General features: G+C 43.3%; 1 protein-coding gene across 1 annotated transcript in view; it reads right to left on the reverse strand.

Moving 5' to 3' along the window:
• Window positions 1-21,697, reverse strand: part of Tll2 (tolloid-like 2) — a 107,394-nt gene that overhangs the window by 35,057 nt on the left and 50,640 nt on the right. Inside the window, exons 4-8 of the mRNA XM_013017559.1 lie at window positions 13,017-13,172; window positions 10,019-10,136; window positions 6,614-6,792; window positions 5,461-5,591; window positions 4,045-4,100 (exon numbers count right to left, since the gene is read on the reverse strand). Coding sequence (XP_012873013.1) covers window positions 4,045-4,100; window positions 5,461-5,591; window positions 6,614-6,792; window positions 10,019-10,136; window positions 13,017-13,172 — 640 coding nt within the window. The remainder of the gene's footprint in view (window positions 1-4,044; window positions 4,101-5,460; window positions 5,592-6,613; window positions 6,793-10,018; window positions 10,137-13,016; window positions 13,173-21,697) is intronic.

Below are 21,697 nucleotides of genomic sequence, written 5' to 3' on the forward strand. Positions count from 1 at the left end.
GTGTGTGTGTGTGTGTGTGTGTGTGTGTGTGTGTGTGTGTGTGTGTGTGTACACTGGGGCTTGAACTCAGAGAGCATTCTACCACTTGAGCTACAGCTCCACTTCCAGCTTTTACTTTTTGTCCCATGGGTTTTCCTACCTGGGCTGGCTTCAAAACACAATGATCAGATCTCAGCCTCCTGAGTACCTAGGATTATAGACATGAGTCACTGGCACCCAGTTGTGCTATGCTTGTAATTGTTACCCTGAAAAGGAATTTTATACTACACACCTATGAATCACCACATTTTCTAAGCAGCCCAAGCTAACAGCAGGCCTGGGGTGAGAAGACCATGTTCCCTATACCATTCTCAGGAATTTCCTGTGTGCCAGGCCCACAGTTGGGCACTTTATGTGTAATATAACACGCTGGGAGGCAAGTCCATCATAGATGCTGCAAGTGTCCTTTTTGTAAGTGAGAAAACAGAGTCCATAGGTCTGAAGTGACTGGCTTAGAAGACAGAGCAGTAACAGAGTGCCAGCCCTTGAACCCAGACAGGTCTGAAGCCTACCTTTGGGCATCTTGCTCCTTCCAACCAGTTTCCCACTGCTCAAGGATGTGCCTTGATGTGCATTAAATGACATCACTAAGAACACCGAAGGCATTGCAGCCAAAGCAGCAGATGTACCATTGGCTCACACTCAACTCTTTGGAGCTGGGACATCCCAGCTCATTCCTGAGCTGCTAGCAAGGAGCTGGGCTCTGAACTGTCTACAAGAGCCATCCCTAGGTACATTGATTCTAGAATGGACAGCTCCTGACATTGACATTCTACTGCTAAGCTGAAAGTGAGCTGTTAGATGCTTGAGGCAATAAAACAGTCAGCTCTGAGTTCTCCAAACAAAGACACTCCTGTACTAGGGAACTGTCTCCTCATTGCCTGGATCTGTGCCCGACAAAACCTCCAAAGATGCAACTCTTCCTCAGCCTGGGTCTGACAAAGGGAAGGAGGGAGGAACTGCAATAAACCAGAGGGAACAGAGTTGGAAGGAGACAGCTCCATTGTAAAGGGACATGGAGACGGATCCCCAGCAGCAGGAAAAGCTTTGTCCACAGATGACCCTATGTTCTACAGGCTTTTATTGGTTGTGCTTTTAGAGAAGCAAAGACACGGATGGCCCAGCCCAGAAGATATGTGACCAGAGTAATAACCTGGAGTCAAGGAACAGAAAGACTTTTGACAAAATGTCAGGAAAGTTCACCAGTAAGGATCCATAGACCGAAATAGCTTTCTAGCTCAAAGTATTAGAAAAAGAAGAATCTGCTGTTTGAATGAAGGCACCAGGTTTGGCAGGAAGCAGTAGCAAGAGAAATCTACCTCAGGGGGAAGTGCTCTGCTTCTAGCTGCCCATCACACCCAGGTGCTGAGCCCTGGCCAACCTCTTCCTGGAGATTCTAGGTTCTTGGGAGGAGGAATGATTATTTCATGGGTTTGGCCTAAGGAGTTCATCTGCTCAGTGCTGATAAAATCATTTACTCTGACAACAGCCTTAGAAATGGTTATTATCTGGGGGCAAAGGGGATAAGATTATAAAACAGAGATCTTGGAACAAAATAGATATTTAAAGGAAGACAAGAAAGGAAAATGCTGGCTTCTGGCTCTGAGTTCTAGGCCAGAGTTGGCATATAGCAGACATAAACAAGGCTGTGCCCTTCTTCCAGTCTCTATGTACGACAGACGTAAAGAGGGGCCCCAGCGATGCAGAGAAAGAGGAACCCTATTACACTGCTGGTGGGAATGTACACTCATACAACCACTTTGGAAAGCAGTCTGCAGGGTTCTCAGAAAGCTAAATATTGACCTCCCCTATGACTCAGCCATACCACATCTAGGTATCTATCCTGAACAACAGGAACCAGTATACAAGGACATGTGCACCTCCATGTTTATTGCAGCACTCTTCACAATAGCCAGGATATGGAAACAACCCAGATGTCCCACAACAGATAATTGGATCCAAAAATTGTGGTATCTATACGCAATGGAATATTATGCAGCCATTAGAAAGGACAAAATAATGGCATTCGCAGAGAAATGGGTGTAAGTAGAAGAAATCATCTTGAGCGAGGTAAGCCAAGAGCAAAGAGACAAACGGCACATGGTCTCCCTGAAAAGTGGATGTTAAATCTAAAATGTAAGGTGATACGACAAAGTTAACAAGGCTTAAGAAACAAAGGACTTCCACTCATCTGGTTGAATCACTACTAAATAACCCCATGCTGCCGATCACATATATGGTATAGATGTGCACACTGGAGGGAAACCAGGAGGACGACACAGAACTAGAGGGAATCAGGGAAAAACATACAACAGCGGGACCCATCAACTGCACTGGACATTGATCAAAATGAACTAAGCAACTCAATGGCAGCGATGGGAGGGAGGGAACAAGTGGGAAAGAGGGAACAGCTGATGCCACGCAAAACAAAAGATATGTGCATACCACCCAATGTGGAAGAAATAACTGTATCGCAAAGCTCATAGAACTCATAAATGTTATAGACCATGATAGACAATTTGTCCCATGAAAGTTAGAAGGTGTTTGTGACTTTAGCTAAACATCACTATCCCACAATACTGTGAAATTTGGGAAATTATGTAATCACTTAATCACAATAAAGAATTTGGGGAAAAAAAGAGGGGCCCTAGTGAAGTGACTACCACATTTGTGGGTGAACAGAAAGACTAGCAATGAGAACAATAAAGATTCCTTCTCTCATCAGTACCACAGCTCTCCTAGGACCCTCTGAACTCACTCATTAATGTACAAACTTAATAAATATCTATTGAATACCTACTATGTGCCAGGCACCCTAGTGGGTGCTGAGGAATAGAAGAGAATGAGATAGTCTCTGTGCCCAGGGTTCTCAGTCTAGAGAAGGAGAGAACAATGCAGGAGATAAAAATTAATAGGTTAGTTGGGGCACTGGTGGTTCACATCTGTAATCCTATCTTCAGGAGGTTGGGATCTGAGGATCCTAGCCCAAAGCCAGACTAGGCAGGAAAGTCCATAAGACTTATCTCCAATTAACTACCAAAAAGCCAGAAGTGGAGCTGTGGTTCAAGTGGAAGCAAAAAAACTCAAGTACAGCACCTAGGTCCTGAGTCCAAGCCCCAGGACCTGTGCGTGCATGCACACCACACACACACACACACACACACACACACACTTAACAAATTAACAATAATGAAGAAATAAATTATAAAGCAATTTGAAGAGTGATGACAGCTACAGAATAAGACCTAAGCTACTCAACTGGGCCAACTTGACATTCATTCTCTAACAAAATTAATACTTTGCTTCTATGTACCATCTTGAAGCTACTGGGAGAAGAAGTAATATTTGGCGATTCCTCATGGCATATCTTAAACTGGGGTAAGGGTGGGGGAGGTCAGCCAAGTCCCAACACTCACACATTTATTTCTGACATTTGTGGGGTGATCTCTCATCCTTCCCACTCCATTGCTTTTTCTGGGTCTTCCCCTACAAAGTCCCAGAGTCTGGAAGAGGGTGCCCTGCCAGCTTCTGGGTTCCTGTACAGCAATGAATAAGACCATATCTGTCATCCTCTCTCCCACTGCAACAGGAAGGCTAGAACTGAAAGATGCTCAGAGAACACCTGGTTCAGCCTTTAAATGAGGAGACTGAGGCTCATGAATGTGAGGAGAGACACTGTAGCCAATTACGTAGCTAACTGCTTATGGAGAACTGGGGCTGCAGCCCAGCCATCCTACTCTGGCATCAGTGATTTCCATGTTTCACCAAGATGCCCCTTGATGCACTTCAGAAAGATCTAGGAGAAAAGTAAAGAATCCAGAGTGTGTGTGGCTGATAATACCAACTTGGACAAAACTCATCTGTTAAGAGTCATGGGAATCGCCACTTGGCAGGAACTAATGTCAGCACTGAACCAGCTTGTGGCTAGAGGAACAGCATCCTGAGAGAACTGGATGCTGAGATCTAACAATCCTGCCACCCCATCAGTAGGATGCTGATGGTTACTCTCTACTCAAGAACAAAGGACCTTTGGAGACGAGTGTCCCTTTGGGTTCAGGGAGCTGATGTCTGAGCCAGTAGTTCACTTTAATCATTATGCACATGGAGACTCAAGCAACGGGGTATTTTTCTTTGCTGGGATTGTAGGAAGCACAGGGCAGGATTTGCTGCCATCCTCAAGAAAGCACATATGAATTTATCACAGACTTACACAAAGCTTTCTGCTATTACTTTCGCTCTCTTTCTCCCTAGTATTTTCACCTGTTTTTGTTTTTTCCCTTGCTGTACTGGGTAGGTTCTGGGAATCACCTTATACCTCCTTAGGGAAATGAGGAAATACACAAACAGCTAGTTTTTTGGTTTGGGTTTGGTTTTTGTTGTTGCTCTGATACTGGGGCTTGAACTGAGGGCCTTGTGCACTCCCTGGGGCTTGAACTGAGGGCCTTGTGCACTCCCTTGGCTTTTTCACTCATGATGGTGTTCTACTATGTGAGCCATACCTCCATTTTCAGCTTTTTGCTGGGTACTGGAAATAAAGAATATTATGGATTTAACTGCCCATTCTGGGCAGTTTGAACTGGGATCTTCAGATCTCAGCATCCTGAGTAGCTAAGTTTACTGATGTGAGTTGCCAGTACCTGACACAAACAGCTAGTTTTAAGAGGAGACTGGAAAGAAAGCCAAGCAAGGAAAAACATTTGCACTGTGTGCCTCCTTTAAGTAAGGGTGAGAAAACCTAAAAAAATGGGAACTAGTTGGGAAACATTTCTACACACAGAACATGCATGTGACCTAGAAGCAGGGGCAAAACAGTGAACACTAAATATCTGTACAGCACAGCACATCCCTCCAGCTCTCGAGAACAGATCCTGTTGGCACCAGCCTTAAATAGCTGGTTCTGACTATTTGGATAGGAACTATTATTACCTGTGACCTGCAGGCATACGATCCAGGACCTCTTTCTCACTCTGATCCCAGCTACCTGGGCTCCCTTAAGCTTTTTCCTTTCCTTTTGGAATGAGTCAGTAATTTATATCTCTCCGTCTCTGACAAGGCGTCTAATAAACCAACCCCCATCTAGGAGAATGGGAGGCCTCCCTGTTATACAAGGATGTGCTTTGAAGATGCCCGCACTCACTAGAAATTTTATACAAGCCCCAGGGCTATTGTCCCAGCCGACCTCTCCACAGTCTCCCCTTTCCAGTTTGCTGCTTGTGACATTAGGATATGATCGAGTGCCAGCTTCACATTGGGATTCCATCTTATTAGCAGGAGCCTGATTAGATTATATTTCACTGCAGCCCAGAGGCCACTGTATTTCAAGGACAGACAGGCCAGCCGTACTAGGAGCATGCAGAGATCGGCTAGCTCTCGGCAGACCTCAGGAATCCAACCCAAGACTACACAGGCACAATAAAACACAGATGGCCCAAGTGAAGGTTCCGACCTTGAGAAGGTATTCCGGGCGTAGTGCATGATGCTGTCGAAGTCGTACGTCTCACCCAGAGAGCTCACTTCCCCGGCTTCCATTTTTAAGAAATTATACTCCTGACCTGTGACACAACACTCTGTTAAGGCCTTTGAAAACCCAAGGCAGCACCTATAAAGAGGCAGAGGAGGGAGGAGGGCCCAAAAGAACTTCCTACAGCTCCTATAGCCAAACTGCTCAGACACCAGGGTCTGAGGGTCTTGTGGTATTTTGTTTCGTTTTGTTTTTCAATAGATCAGAAATTCAAAACATAGGTAAGTCTTGTGTTCTCTCAGTCCTACTACCCAGCACCTTTTCCTCAAATGCCCCTCAAAATTCTTCATCTCTGTTGGCACTCTGGTCGGCACTCTGCTTGTCTACAAATAAAACATTTTGTCAAAAACCAGGACGGGGGGGGGGGCTCAAGGGGCCCTGAGATCAGTCCCCAGTACTAAAAAGGTAAAATCTGACTTTGCAATTTAGAGAAAGAAAAGAAAATGATTAGAGCTAAATTCAGTGGCAAATATTTCCCAGTTTAGATTCTCCAAAAGCAATCATATAACTCGAGTAGCTCTTTTCATGTTGAATATCTAGTTTTATACCAAGCGATCTAATATAAGATTTTATTTTACATTTAGACATGCTATCCGCCTTGGGGAAGAATACTACGAGGCAGAAAGGCTGAATTTATAGGGATTCATAACCACACTGCAGTTTCAAAAAGATGTGTTGCCAGAGTCATCAAAAACGCCTCGTGAGAGATGCCAGGAGATTTCCTCTTTTGGGAAGCGCTGATCAGTTCTAGTGCTGCTACTGCATTCTGGACAATTCTGTTCCATTCTGGAAATGGGACTGGGTTTCCTTGTCCTTTCCAACTCAGAAAATCATTATTTTGCCTCTGCTCTAACCTACAAGCTTTAGCTGGGAAGATGTCTTCCCAGGAAGGCCACAGGTAGACAGTGGCCATAGTGGGACACACACCTGCAAAGTCAAGTTGCTGTCTCCAACATTTAACTAGCAGCTTTGGTCAGTTCCCAGCAGGCCCTCTCTTTCACTCCTTCATGTCCCTGTGGCTGTTGCCTTCAGACTCCATACAGTCCTCCTTACCTGGCTGGATGTTTTCCCTCATGATGGTAACATGTTGGTCTCTGTCGGGCCGGGTATGTTCATGCCAGAACCCAACCACATGGCCCAGCTCATGAGCCACAATGCCAAACTTGTCACAGTTTTTCCCAATGGATATGGCCTGTGGACCCCCTCCTCGGCGCCCAACATAAGAGCAACAGCTGGAAAATATAGAACACTCAGGTCAGCAGGGCAGGGGATATCCAGTGCAAGAGGCAAACCTTTCCACTCACGCTGCCCTCTGCGTAGTGTGTCAAAGAAATACAGCTCATCAGCAGTAGACGAGATCTCAGTGTGCAACATTCCACCCACTGCAGAAATTCCCTCCAAAAATGCACTGCAGTCTCTCTGGTGGTCACAGATGCTCTTGAGAATCAGAAGAAAGAAATGGCTGGACACTGATGGCTCACACCTATAATCCTAACTCCTCAGGAGGTTGAGATCTAAGCCAGCTCAAGTAGAGAAATCCAAGAGACTCTCAGTTCCAACTATCAGTAAAAAGCTGGAATTGGAGGACAACTCTGGTGGTAGAGCACCAGCCTTGAGAATAAAAGCCAAATGAGAGTGTGAGGCTGTGAGTTCATGCCCCAGTACCATTACAAAAGGAGGAGGAGGAGAAGGAGGAAGAGAATAGGGAGGGAAGAAGGGAGGGAGGGAGAGAGGGAGAGAAAGGAGGAAAGGGAGGGAAGGAGAGAGAGAGGCAGGGAGGGAAAGAAGGAGGGAAGGAAGGAAGGAAGGAAGGAAGGAAGGAAGGAAGGAAGGAAGAAAGGAAATGAAGAAAGAAATAGCTTCCCTCCCTAGAATAAGACCACACCTCGAGTGCTGGGGTGAAGGGCTAGGACATCTCTAAGGACAAGAGACAGGTGGAATTTCTGTCTTTAGAAATGCCATAAATGTATAAAAAGATATTTGCTTTGAAATACACAACTTTTGAAAAAGTTGTATTTTCCCCATCATAAAAAAAATATATATATCAACCTGCCAGGCACTGGTGGCTCACACTTATAATCCTACTCAAGAGATTGAGATCTGAGGATCACAGTTAAAAACCAACCTAGGCAGAAAAGCCTATGAGGTTCTTATCTCCAATTAACCAGCAAACAAGCCAGAAGCAGAGATGTTGCTCAACTGGTAGAGTGCCAGCTTCGAGCAAAAAAAGTCAAGCGAGAGCATGAGGTCCTAAGTTCCAGTCCCATTACCAGCACCAGAAGAAAAAGTGACCTATTTCATGAATAAAGAACAGCTTATCTATTTTGTGATCAGGTATCTTAGTAGAGTCTCTGGGTTTCTAATTATTTTTCAATTGATTTTCTAGGTTTCCTGGGCACATAGTCACATTAATTTTCAATAATGAAAACTTTATCTTACTCCTGCCAATATTCATGTGTTTATTTCATTCTTCTGTCTAATTATAGTAGTGTTTCCAAAACAATATTAAATAACTGTGGTAACCACAAACATCTTTAACTTCTGATTCTAACAGAAATGCTTCTAGAATTAGCATCAACAAAGATGATATTGACTTTTGGTTTGAATATATATATATATTATATATATATATATATATATATGAAAATACACTTATTCTAAAAATAATTCTCATCTATTCCTGTGCTACCTTGGTGACCTTTTTTTAATAACAGAAAATACATGTTGAAGCACCAGATGCCCTTTTTTTGGTGTCTGTACTTGAGCTCAGGGACTTGAGCTCTCTCTTAATGTTTTTCTGCTCAAGGTTAGCACATTACCCCTTGATCCACACCCTCACTTCCAGCTTTTGGGGATGTCCTTAATGCCTAATAGAGGGACGAGGTCTATAAGCTTTTGTAGGTAGTTAAAAACTGCTATCAATCTGATAGATCTACAGAATTAAACTATAGTAATCATAGTCCAAACCCTCTAAAAGTATCTGCTTATTTTTTTAGCCAGCTTGGTGCCGCCCTTCTTGAATTGACAGAAATGAACCAAATATCTCCCTGCCAATGTTTCTGTCCATATCCCCTTGAAATTTCTAGGTTTGTTTTATGATTTTGATGCCATGTTATTTGGTGCATAAATACTTCTGACAGTTACATTCTCACCATAGCCTGTATGCTTTCTCATTATAAACTGTCCTGCTCTTTTCTGACCTTTCAAACAGAAATAGGGCTGGCTGTATAGCGGTGATCAAGTGCTTGTCTGGAATTTTCAAGGCCTTAGGTTCTGTCCCTAGCACTGCAAAAGCAGCTCAAAGTAAAAAAAATGGAAACAAGGTTTTCTTTCTCTTTTTTTGCTGTTTCTCTTTTCTTTTCTTTTTGTCCTGTTTGTTCATTTATATGTCTTTGAGAATAAAAGGGGAGGCCCAGAAATGGAGGGACAAAGGGTGAACAAATATAGCAATGGTACTCACTGGATACTGTTGAAAATGACCTTTACAACTTGTGGGTAGGAACAGGATGCAAAACCCAGGAGAGAGCAAGGGAAGGGGGTGACATTGTCCAAAAAGAAATGTACTCTTTACCTGACGTATGTAATTGTAAACTCTCTGTACAATACCTTCACAACAACAATAAATTTTTAAATAAACAAAACAAAGATTCATCTGTAAATAAAATTATAACCTAGCATTGTTAGTACTTGTTTGTTTGCAGAATTTTGTGTGCATGTATGTGTGTGTGTGTGTGTGTGTGTGTGTGTGTGTGTGTGTATTCTTTGGGGAGGAGCAACATTGAGTATTAAAATAAGGTCTTCACACTTGCTAGACAGGCACTGTGCTGCTTGCGTCATGCCTACCTCTCTTTTCCATTGGTTATTTTCGAGGCAGGATCTCACTTTATGTCCAAGCAGGTGTGGGCTACAATCTTCCTACTTGTGCTCCCTGTCCACTTTGTTGGGGATAATAGGGGTGCACTACTGCACATAGCCATTGTTCTCCTCCTGTAGCTGTGATAACACGCACCTGTCACCACACCCAGCCATTTACTGAGATAAAGTCTCTTGAACTTCTTTTGCCCTGAGCTGGCCTTGAACCATAATCACTCATCTCTGCCCAGAATCACAGGCTTGAGCCATTATTCCCAGCCTTCTGTGCATCGTTCTAGAAGGAGAAATGACCTCATCTGCCATCAGAACCTCAGTAGAGTCACTGATCTAAATCTCTCTCTGTATAAAGCACTGTCCTCTGCTGTTCTGGTGACAGGACTCTCTAGGAACAAATCTGTTTGGAGTCATGCTTTGCCATGGGGACTGTGATTTCAAAGAGGGCAAAGAGCTTATGGCAATCCCGGGACTCCTGTAGAACCCAGCTCACTGGAAATACATCGTGTTAAAGAAACAATTCAAGACTCATTTGACCTCTGACCTGTTGCCTGGGACTCTGGTTAGGTGGCCTTACTTATGTGAACTTACCCACAGGTCCTGTAGCTGAACACAATAAAGCTTTCTTCATCCGTCCTCTCAATGAAGGTCACACAGGTGTGCTTCTCCCAGTGTCTCATTGCCTGCTTGAAAATGGCCCTTTGGCTCCCTGGAAGAAAGAACAAGTGCTGGTCACTTCACCCCTGGGGTCATACCATCCTCAGAGGCTAGGCCATAGCAGAGGAGACAAAGCTTACTCCAATGGCTTTTGAAAACTTGCTAATTATAAGTGCGTTAACTGCTTGCATTCAAAGTATTAAAACTTCTTTTTTGTGTGTGTGTGTCAGTCGTGGGGCTTGAACTCTGGGCTTGGGCATTGTCCCTGCACTCTTCAGCTCAAGGTGAGCGCTCTACCACTTGAGCCACAGTGCCACTTCCAATAGATACCTTCTTAGAAAACAAAAAGGTACTGGAAGAAACTCCCACAATGGTGCAGAAGATATGAGGGTAGTGTCACATTGTCCCTCACAACATACACAGAATGGAGAATAACTTAGCTGTTTACTTTTTTCAGATACCTTAATACTTCTAGTCCAAACTGTTTCTAGCATTCTTACCAAAATAGCAATTCTACTAATTACAGAATAAATAAAATCCTTACAAAAAATGAAATTCTAGTATGTGTGTGTGTATATTAATAATTATGATAAAAGTAATGTAAGTCTTTGCTCAAAAGAACACACCGGACTTGAAAAAACACAGTTAAGGTACTAAGATCAATTTCCCTAGTCATTACCCTACATGCCAATCTTTGGGTGTGTATTTTTCTCTGCAAGCATATTTTGGGACTCCTAGAGAGCTGGGTCAATTCTTAGCCTGATTAGCCTGATTAAGGTTCTGGCACTAGGAAGCCATAAGCAAAGATGAATGACCAGCTTGGGCAGGTCCCAGAACTCCCAAGCTCCAGGCACCTCTGTCTGTCTATATAGTTCTAGGTCTGACTTCTTTATCTGTGGTTCTCAGTGGTTGTGGGGAGTCATTAGGACATCAGCCTTCCTCAATCCCCTTTCACAGTGGAGGCACAGGGCCATAGGGAAGTGAAGCCTCGCCAAGGGCACAGAGAAGTTGGTAAGTTGGTTGGTATGCCTATTGATTCCAGCATTCAACCAGCATAGTCCTAGCTGCAGGCCTGGGGTGGGCAGATGTGTGAGGGCTTGGCTGTGCCAGGCCCTGCCCAAAGTGCTGGACATACAGAAGAGAAAGTGGATGGGAAGGGGAAGATCCTTGCTCCTACAGAGCTTGGGCAGAGACAAAAGTAAAAGAAATACAAGTGATTTTAGGCTCATGGTAAGTGCTGTAGAAGTTATAAATGATGCTGGGAAAGAAGTCCTCAAAACAGCTCTATAAAGTAGAAAACATACACATCCATATCCCCCCCCCATTCAAAGTACAGGGATCAGGGAACAAAGAAATTAAGTCATTTGCCAGGGTGGAGCTAGGATTGGGACCTGGGGAGTCAGGCTACTGATGCCCTCTGGTTACTGCGTGGCGCACTGTTCAGGTAGATGGTGGTAAGAGGGCAGTCAGCCCAGGGGGGTACCCTGGGCAGAGAATGGTAAGCCATCCCATGCAGCTGTTCTGTTCACAGTGCTCACTTACTCACTGTGTAAACCTGTCTGTCCTTCAAGGTCTAGTTTATAAGTATACGACTAAACACATACAGGCTTGTATGCAAATGTACGCAAATGTCTTAACCAAAATATGGTATGTGCAGGGGAGAATTCAGATGATGTAACTCCTTAGAAAAATGAACTCACAGTCCAACAAAGTGAATACCAAGAAGCTGGTACCTGAAATGTGACAGTGGGGGGGGGGGTCAAAGGGAGGAGGCAGCTGAATGAAGAGAGGAAAGGGGCGTAATACAATCATCATATTCACTGTAAATCCAATGAAACTAGGAAAATTGAATGGGGAAGTTAGGTTGGGAGGGGTGGGGAAATGATAAAGAATACATTGTATTTATAAATTGACATGTTGAATGGTAACCCTTTTGTATAACTACTTAAAAATTATATATATATATATATATAAATATATATATATATTGTTTTCTGCCAGTATGGGGGCTTGAATTCTGGACCTGGGCACAGTCCCTGAGCTCTTTTTGTTCAAGGCTAGCACTCTACTACTTGAGCCACAGCTCCAGTTCTAGCTTTTTCTGTGAAGAGTCTCATGGACTTTCCTGACCAAGCTGGCTTAGAACCGTGATCCTCAGATCTCAGTCTCCTGAGTAGCTAGGATTATAGGCATAAGCCACTGGCACCCAGCTAAAAAACATATATATTTTTTAAAAGACTAGAAGAATAATATTCCTCACTAATGAAGCTTTACGAACAAGGTTTTTTGTTGTTAGTGTTGGTGGTGGTGGTCATGGGGCTTGAACTCTGGGCCTGCACACTATCCCTGAGCTCTTCAGCTCAAGGCAATTGCTCTACCACTTGAGCCACAGCACCACTTCCGGTTTTCTGGTGGTTAATTGGAGATAAGAGTTCCACAGACTTTCCTGTCCGAGCTAGCTTTGAACTGCAATCCTTAGATCTCAGCCTCCTGAGTAGCTAGGATTATAGGCCTGAGCCACCAGCACCCTGCCATTTTTCTTTCTCTCTCTCTTTCTCTCACTCTTTCTTTCTTTTGTCGATTGTGGGGCCTGAACTCTGAGCCTGGGCGCTGTCCCTCAGCTCTTCAGGTCAAGGCTACCACTCTACCACTTGAGCCACAGCACTACTTCGGACTTTTTCTGCTTATGTGGTACTAAGGAATCGAACCCAGGGCCTCATGCATGCAAGGCAAACACTCTACTACTGAGCCACCTTCCCAGCGCCCCCCTCTCTTTTTTTTAAAGGACATATCCCCAACAAGGACAGTACTTTCCCTGAATGTGATGGACCAGGTCCCATGGGTGTGAGGGATGTCCCAGCATCTGCTCAGCCTCACCAAGTCTCTCCTACTTATACTCAGGAGTCCAAATTGCCTTTCTTAGGATACTGACCTGTGAAGTTCCCTCCGATAACATATGGAATGACCCCTCCAGGCCATATCCTCTCTGTCCTCGAGGTTGTGGCTCTGCGGACCCGGGCAGAGAAGGTCTTGATTGTCGCTTTGGAGGTGTCAGAGCTATGCAGCAGTATGGTTTCCTCCTTGCCATCTGCAAGACATTCAGGCACAGTTACTCTGCTCTGAGTGCACTGACCACATTGTTTACAACTGCATTTGCTATGAATGTACAGAAGGGGGCGCTAAAACTTGAATCCTAAAGGGGGCATTTTACCTGTCTAGGGCTTTGAGTCACTACTGGATGGTAGTTTCTGGATGGTGAGAAAGTGTAACAAGTGTACCTGCTTCTGATGGATCTGGTTTCTGTGAGATTTTGAAACAGTCCCCTTGGGGTCACAGAATCAAGTGGGCCCAGATAATTTTAAGCCATGGGGTGGGGGTGGTGGATAGAGCTTGGGGTGAACTTTCTTCTCAGAGCCAAAAGCATTTAGAAGAGCAAGCTGAGACTGCCAATTTTCCGAAATAATTTAGTCAGGATATTGGAAGAAAGAAAGAAATTCTTAGAAAGATGAACCTTGTGGAAAGCAGGGCCTCATAAAATCCCAGCACTTCACAGCCTCTTGGAATATCTGGCCCTTTAAGAGTAGAATGGAGCTGGTTGTGTGTGTGGTGCATAACTTCATAATTGTACTCCTAGCGCTTCAGCGGCTGAGGCAGAAGAATCTTGAGTTCAAGGACAACCTGGGCAATACAGCTACCATAGAGTCACAGTCGTCAACCTTTAAGAAAACATTTTCATTGATATTTTATACCAGCTATGTATCACCAGCTAGGAAAGATATCAGAGTTAAAAGAGAGAAATCCGGAGTCCAGGTGTAGTGAAATCACATAGAGGTTTAATGTTTGGGCTCCAAGTGGTAGGCTTCTGAAAAATAGCTTTTAAAATTATTTTCATGGGTTTACTTCATTAGCTTTATTTACCTAGCTACTTACTTCTCTTATTATTCTTATGATTTCTTTATATATTCTTTTCCTTTTGTTAAAAACTGAGGTGTGATTCCTAATCATAATATTTATCCTTACATAGGATTCAATTCAGTGGTTTCTAGACTATTCGCAGAGATGTGCAACTATCTAGTTGGTGCAGGTCTGGGACAGTAAAGCTACTTCCTTATTGTCAGTGTGTTCATCATTCAAAAAAGAGCACCTACAGCCATGAACAACCACTCCCCGGTTCTCCCTTCAGGGCCTGGAAACCAGTAACCTACTTTGTTCTGATGGATCTGTGTTTCTATTCTGGACATTCATATGAATGGAATTACACCACACATTCTGTGTCTGGATCCTTTCATTTGGCATCTTGTTCTTTTCTTTTTCACGTTCATTCGTATTGTAACATGAATCAGTTCTTCATTTCACTTGACAGCTGAATAATATTCCATTATATGGACAGACCTCAACTGCTTGTTTCCTCCTTTATTTGGCTCCTATGAATAAAACTACTACAAGCATTCATGTACATATTTTTTGGTGAGCATAAATTTTCAGTTTGGTTGGGTATATTGCTAGGTCAAATGGTAAGTTTGTTTTAGTCTTTTGGGTAATTATCAGATTGTTTTCCACAGCAGTTTCCCTATTTCACAGCCGCACCAGAAATGCACTACAAGGTTCCTTGCCAACAGTTGTTATTGTCAAATTTTTTTATTATCATCTTCCTAATGGATGTGTAGTTGTGATTTTTATTTGCATTTCCCTTGTAACTAATGATTGTAAACATCACATCATGTTCTCTTTGGTCATCTGTGTGTCTTCTTTGGAAAAATATTTCTTTAAATCCTTTGTCTACTCCTTATCCTCTTCTTTCTGTGTTACAATTTTTTTTATATGCTATGAAAATCAAACCTTAATCAGATACATAAGTCCCAAATACATTCTCTAGATGATAAGTTTTCTTTTTACTTTCATAGTAGCATCCTGTTATGTTATGGATCTTAAGTATTCCCCAAGGGTACACCTGTGTAAGCCTTGATCACTAGTCTGTGGCACTATTTTCTAATAGTTAGACTTCTCTAATGGGTAGAGCCAAGTAGAGGAAGTTAGGTCATTGGGCCGGTATCCTTGCATTGAATATTGGGACTCTAGGCTATCCTCCTCTTTCCTTTTTGCCAGACTGGCCTTGAAATGTGATCTTCCTGATATCTTCTGAGATTAGAGGCACAAACCACAGACCCAGTTCTCCCTTTCTATTCTGTAGCATTGCCTTTAATTAATTTATTTATTTAATTTAATTTTATATTTTTTTTCGGTTGTGGGGCTTGAACGCTGGGCTTGGGCGCTGTCCCTGCACTCTTCAGCTCAAGGTGAGTGCTCTATCATTTGAGCCACAGTGCCACTTCCAGTTTTCTAGTGGTTTATTGGAATAAGAGTCTCATGGACTTTTCTGCCTGGGCTGGCTTTGAACTGTGATCCTCAGATCTCAGCCTCCTGAGTAGCTAGGATTACGGACATGATCCACCGGTGCCCAGCTGCCTTTAATTTTTTAATGTTATACTTGATCCAACAAAGTATAAAGAATTGGTGAAATGGAATATAGAGCTGAAGAAAACAGAATCTCTAGTCTTCTAGTCTTATTCTGAGAAATACACAATTTCTCTCTCTCTCTCTCTCTCTCTCTCTCTCTCACATACACACACACACACACACACACACACACACACACAGAGAGAGTGAGACCAAAGGAGGATACTCTTAGGAGAGAAACAGAAAGGCATAATACCTATGTGCATCTGATCATACAAAATAATATTTATCAAAATTAATTCCAGAAAATTAAAACAGGAGGTTTTTTTCTTTTTGCTGTTTTTGTTTTCTTTCTCTTTTTGTTCTGCATGTTCATTTATGTCTCACAGAGTAGAAGGGGAGGCACAGAAATGGAGGAACAAAGGATGAACAAATGCAGTAATGGTACTCCCTGGGCACTATGTTGAAAATGAACTATACTGGGCTGGGAATGTGGCTTAGTGGCCGAGTGCTTATCTATCGTAGATGAGGCCCTAGGTTCCTTGGTATCACATAAACACACAAAAAATAAATAAAATCATTTTTAAAAAAGAAAATGAACTATATAATTTGTGGATGAGATGGGAGGTAAAAACTGGGAGAGTGTGAGAGAAGAGATGACATTGTCCAAAAAGACATGTACTCTCTACCTGACTTACATAACTATACCCCCTCTATATCACCGTTACAATAACACTTACATTTTTTACAATGCTCAAAACTTGAAATTTTTATTTTGTATTGACTTCCTTTAAAATTTCTACTCTAGTCTTCATTGTCAATGGTTTTGTTGAATGTTGATTCCCTTCAAATCCATCCATTTTCTTGCTCACTGTTACTTCCTGCTTTCCATTTCTCCTGTCTGGAAGTATATCTTCTCAGACTCTTCTATGATGGCAATAAATTCTGTCTACCTGTACCTGTCTTATCCTCCCTTTTCCAAAGCAATGCATGGAGGAATATGCAATATCTGTCAGTTTAGATAGACAGATACCTTTCTCTCAGCTCTTCAAAGAAAGCATGCCCTCCCCCACCCATTATGCCTTGTCACCTTTATCTTTGTCAACAAGAGATATCTTTTGTGTGTGTGTGTGTGTCCAGTTTTGTGGCCTGAACTCTGGGTCTGGGCACTGTCCCTCAGCTCTTCAGCTCAAGGCTAGCGCTCTACCACTTGAGCCACAGCGCCACTTCCGGCTTTTTTCTTTTTGCTTATGTGGTGCTGAGGAATCGAACCCAGGACCTCATGCTTGCAAGGCAAGCACTCTACCACTGAGCCAACTTCCCAGCCCCGAACAAGAGATATCTTTTTATGATTATCTGTATATGCATTTATTTTACTTCTCATTTTGGGAGGCCAATCAGTACCATTCTTTCTTCTAGAAGTTCTATATCTTCCTTCAATTCTGGAAAAGTCTAATTCATCCAACAGATTTATTTGACCTCTTTCTAATCTTTGTATGGGAGTCCTCTCACATTCTAGAATTGCTATTGATTATACATTTTGGATATTCATTCTAGAGCCTCCATGTTGCTTTGCCTCCCCTCGCCCCCCCCCCCACATTTTTATGTCTTTTCTCTCAGTGTTGAGATTTAGATGAATGATATGCAAGGATTTTCTACTTCCCTTTTTTTCCCTCATTAACTGTGTTCAATATATTATTTTTCTGATTTCAGTTTCAATGAATATAGTTATTAGTTGTTGAAATGCAGCTAGTGCTTTTTCCACAGTGTCTCTTTTCCCCCATTATTATTTCAACTTCTTCCTTTGGCTCAAGACTCATTTCAGTCATAGTCATTGTCATTCCACTGAGATACCATTTTTTCCAATTTATTGTGCCTGCCAGTTCTCCTCCATGGACTAACTTTTGGGTCCTAAGTTCATTTTTAGGCAAGTGCTGTGTGCTTTGGCTCATGGATGCAATTGTATTTTGTATGCTAATAAGGGTTGTGGGATTCTATGATTCCAGATCAATTTTGTGTTAGCTTCTCAGTCTGGAGTTTCCACATAGAGAAAGTATGATTTTACATCTGCATGTGGAAAAAGCTTTGGGATTGAGTGTATGGTAAAGGAGAGCTTGCCCTTACAGCCCGGGATGGATAGCAGCATCTTTTTCCTGTCCTCTGAGCATCTCCTTTGAGGGCATCTATTTCATGTGAGGTTTCAGTCTTTGCTTCGTGTTTCACATGGGATTAAAGCGCAGCTCCTGAACCTCCGTAGGCATTAAGATTACAGCTCCTGACCTCTTAAGTCACAATCCAATTTCAGTACCTGCCTGGATGCTCTATCACCTGACATTTACTTCTATGAGCTAACATTCCCTGTTCATTCCTAATCCTGGCCATTTACCCTCTTTCCTTTGACCTCAACTGTGTTTATAATTTAGAGCAGGGAAAGAATAGTTCTACACTGCCCCCCCCACCCCCACACACACCATTTCTATGCTTGCAGAAAGGGTTCCTACCAGTTCAGTTGGTTGGCGGATCTAGAAAGTTCGAATGTAATACACTTTCAAACCTGAAATTAATTGTTTTACTGCTGGAATTTCTAGAACAGAAGTCATACACTTGCAGTCTTGGGATCAACCCAACCCACAGATGTGTTTTGTTTGGCTTGGACACTTTTGGCTCACAGTATGTTTTTTTTTTTTAAATCTCACTCTAGAAGCCAAATTTTAAAAGTCATTTCACGTACTAATTCAAATTTTCTTTATAAATGGTGAAAGTCAGCCCATCTCCCACTATGGTACAACCCACCAAAGTGAAGGGGCATCTGCTCCACATCGTCCCTGTTCTGCCATTTGTCAGACCCTCTCTCCCAGGTTTCACTGCTCCATCCAGCTCATTTGCTCATTTACATGCCCTTATGAATATTCTAATTTGTGATGCCAGCCCTAAAATCCATTGCCTTGGGATTTCAACTGTTCAAGTGGACCTAAATCTCCACGGGGGCAGGAACCATGGCCAGCTTGTCTAGCACTATGCTCCATACACGGCAGTGCCTGACTAGTGCTGTGCATTCAATATTTTTGTAATTTGGATGAATGAATTAGAGAATGGACAAGCTATTCTAAAAATAAACAGCCCAACAGTCCAAACAATTCTGTGGCAGAAACCTCTCTAAAATGTTGGCAGCAACGAAAGCCTTAATGTTTACATCCTGAGAATTGTGTCTTAAGTAATCACAGGCAGCGATGTAGCAAGTGGAAGTTTGTTATTCATTTCCCATATGGTTTTCAACAAGTCTCTTAATTTTCCTCTCCTGCCAATTCTCCTTTGGAGAATGGGCAAAAATACTTCTCTATTCGAGGGAATAACAGTAAGACATCCCATGTTGCTCCCACAAGCTGTGCTATATATACATGTGACCTAGCATTGTAAGGGCTGCTTTTATGCAGCCGAGACAGCATGGGAAAATCTTAAGTGCACCTGGAAAGAGACTGGGGTGTAATTTCCAGAGATGGATTATTGAATGACAGCTTCCCCTTCGGTCCAGTGAGAAATTTAATTTGCTGAGGACTCAACACAGGAAGCATTTGCCTATTAAAAATATGTCTAAACAGATGTTCTGCTTAGCCTGGAAGAAGGATCTTAATGCAACTGTCATTATTGGATTTTCTTGGATTACTACTATCTGGAATTGGAGTCCAAATAGAAGGATGTAATTATTTATTATGGCCAAGAGTCTTGCATTTGAAGAGGAGCTCAGGGGCGTCTGAAAGGATTTACCACGCTAGGGGTAGAGTGGGGGGATAGAACACATTTAAATTCCCTGGCTCTGAGGATGGACCCTGTCTTCCATGAAGGAGCAGAGCAGCCATTGCTATTCAACGTTCCATTTCCAGCTGAAGGCACAGACGTGTCATAAACAGAACCAGGCCTGACCCAGCCCTCTCAAGCGAGGAACTGCAATTTTTAGATTAGGCAACTGTTCATTCCCGCACCGGAAGGAAATACTGTGACTGTGCAGCCATCTGTAAAATCCTCACCCCTGAGTGATTGGAAAATGTGCACCTTGCCTGCCACGATCCTGAAGGACTAAAGAACAGCGCCTTGGTGAAAGGAAGAACTATAGATTATTCTCCACAATGGCTTTTAAATCTGGCTGCACATTAAAATTAAAGTGGGAACTGGGAGCCACTGGCTCATGCTTCTAATCCTAGCTACTTAGGAAGCTGAGATCTAGGATCTCGGTTCAAAGCCATCCTGGGCAAGAAAGTCCATGAGATTCTTATCTCCAAGTAGCCACCCAAAAAGCCATTAGTGAAGCTGCGGCTCAAGTAATAAAAGGCCAGCCTTGAGCAAAAGTTAAGGAATTGCACCTAGGCTCAAGTTCAAGCCCCAATAATAGTACTAAAAAAAAAAGCAGCAAATTGAGGAGCTTTAAAAAAAAAGTCCTGGTTACTAGTGGCTCATGCCTGTAATCCTAGCTACTCAAAAGGCTGAGATCTGAGGATCACAGTTAGAATCCAGCCCAGGTAGGAAAGTCTGTAAGACTCATCTCCAATTAATCACAGAAAAAGCTCAAAGTTGTGCTATGGCTCAAGTGGTAGAGTGCTAACCTTGAACACAAAGGAGCTCAGGGACTGCACCCCAGCCCAGAGTTTGAGCCCCAGGACTGGGGGGAAAAAACAGTCCCGGTTTCTTCCCCTTGTCCAGAGATTATGACCCAACTGCATAGAGTAGAGTTTGGCAGCTGCAGTTTTTAAAGCTTACCGTCAGTGACAAAACTTGGTGATGTTGAGGAGCAAGTGATACAGATGAAAGGTTAAAACGAAGGGGTTAGGGACAGGGGAATTTAAGCTTAAGATAAATGCCACCACTTTCTACCTGTGTAGCTTTGGACAAACCACTTGGGCCTCGGAGCCTGACTTCCTGCTGCATGGCTGTGAGAGGAACACTATATCTGGCAATGAAAGCAAATGCTCAGGGTAAGGAAGGCTCAGGGTAAGGCTGCTGGAGAGCAGCAGTTAGCACCATGAAGGTCTGCTCTCAAGACAGATTAAAACAAGGGGCTCAAGTGAGTGGTTATACCCAAATAACTGCCACCAGTAACACTGGAGGGTGACAGGTTAGTTGTCAGATTCCATTATTCTTTGCTTTTGCACCCAAAGCCTTAGGGCCTGTATCTAAAAGTGGAAAGCCCATTCTCTTTTATGAATATGCTTCTGGAATTCAGTCTCGCTCCAGTCACAGCTTCGTCCATGGAGCAGTTACACACCCCATTTCATTAACCCCATTACAACCCCAAATGTGTTCTGAGAGCCCGGCTCCAGGGAAGGGAGTCCTCTCACCAAAGGCCATGCTGGGGTTACTGAGGGAGCAGTTCCAAAATTCACCCCTCCCCAAGGCTGCAAACACAAATCCCACCGTCAGGGCTGAAGGGAGCCACATAATGCCAGGAAATAAATCTCTGCTGAAATGAGCAGGCCTTGAGCTCCCCCTCCTTTCTCCTGCTTGGGCGGTCTCTTGTTCTGGGGTGGCGGAAGAAGGGCAGGTTGCAATTAAAGAGGAATCTGAGACCCACACACATTATCTTTAATTTTAACCAAAACAAGAGGCACCCCAAGCTGGTGTCCAAGAGTGTCCCAAAGGTATAGCATGGAAAAGACAGGAAGGATGGAGGAAAGAGCATCACAAGTCTGTCCTTGCTGCACCGCTGGGGTCTTCTTCCTCCTCTGGCTTGCCTTGGATGCTCAAACAGCTGCTGGTGTGCTGCTAAATAATACAGAGTGGACGCATTGGCCTAGACTTGACATTATTATCCCCTTCAAACCAACAGGCCCAGCTGGGGGACTGCACACTATGAATCTTGCCAGCCTCAGAGGTGTGTGGGTATGGGGAGAGCGTCATTATCATCTACCTTAAAAAGTTTAAGGCCTTTTGCTGCCAATGCGCGTCCTGTACGCAACCCAGCTAGAGGCCGAATTTTAATGGACTGCAGCCTCATTCCTTCCGGTCCTTCTTTTGTGATTGTGTTTCTGTGCAGCTGTTGAACAGCTGTGGAATCCCAGTCCAGAGGTGGATGATGTGCTCTCAGTGTTGTGGAGTGTCAGTCTTGGAAGTGGAGGTGGAGAGAAAGAAGGGGAAGAGCTATATTCACTGAGCACCTTTACAATC

The sequence above is a fragment of the Dipodomys ordii genome, unplaced genomic scaffold (assembly GCF_000151885.1).
Source record: "Dipodomys ordii isolate 6190 unplaced genomic scaffold, Dord_2.0 Scaffold36, whole genome shotgun sequence".
NCBI lineage: Eukaryota > Metazoa > Chordata > Mammalia > Rodentia > Heteromyidae > Dipodomys > Dipodomys ordii.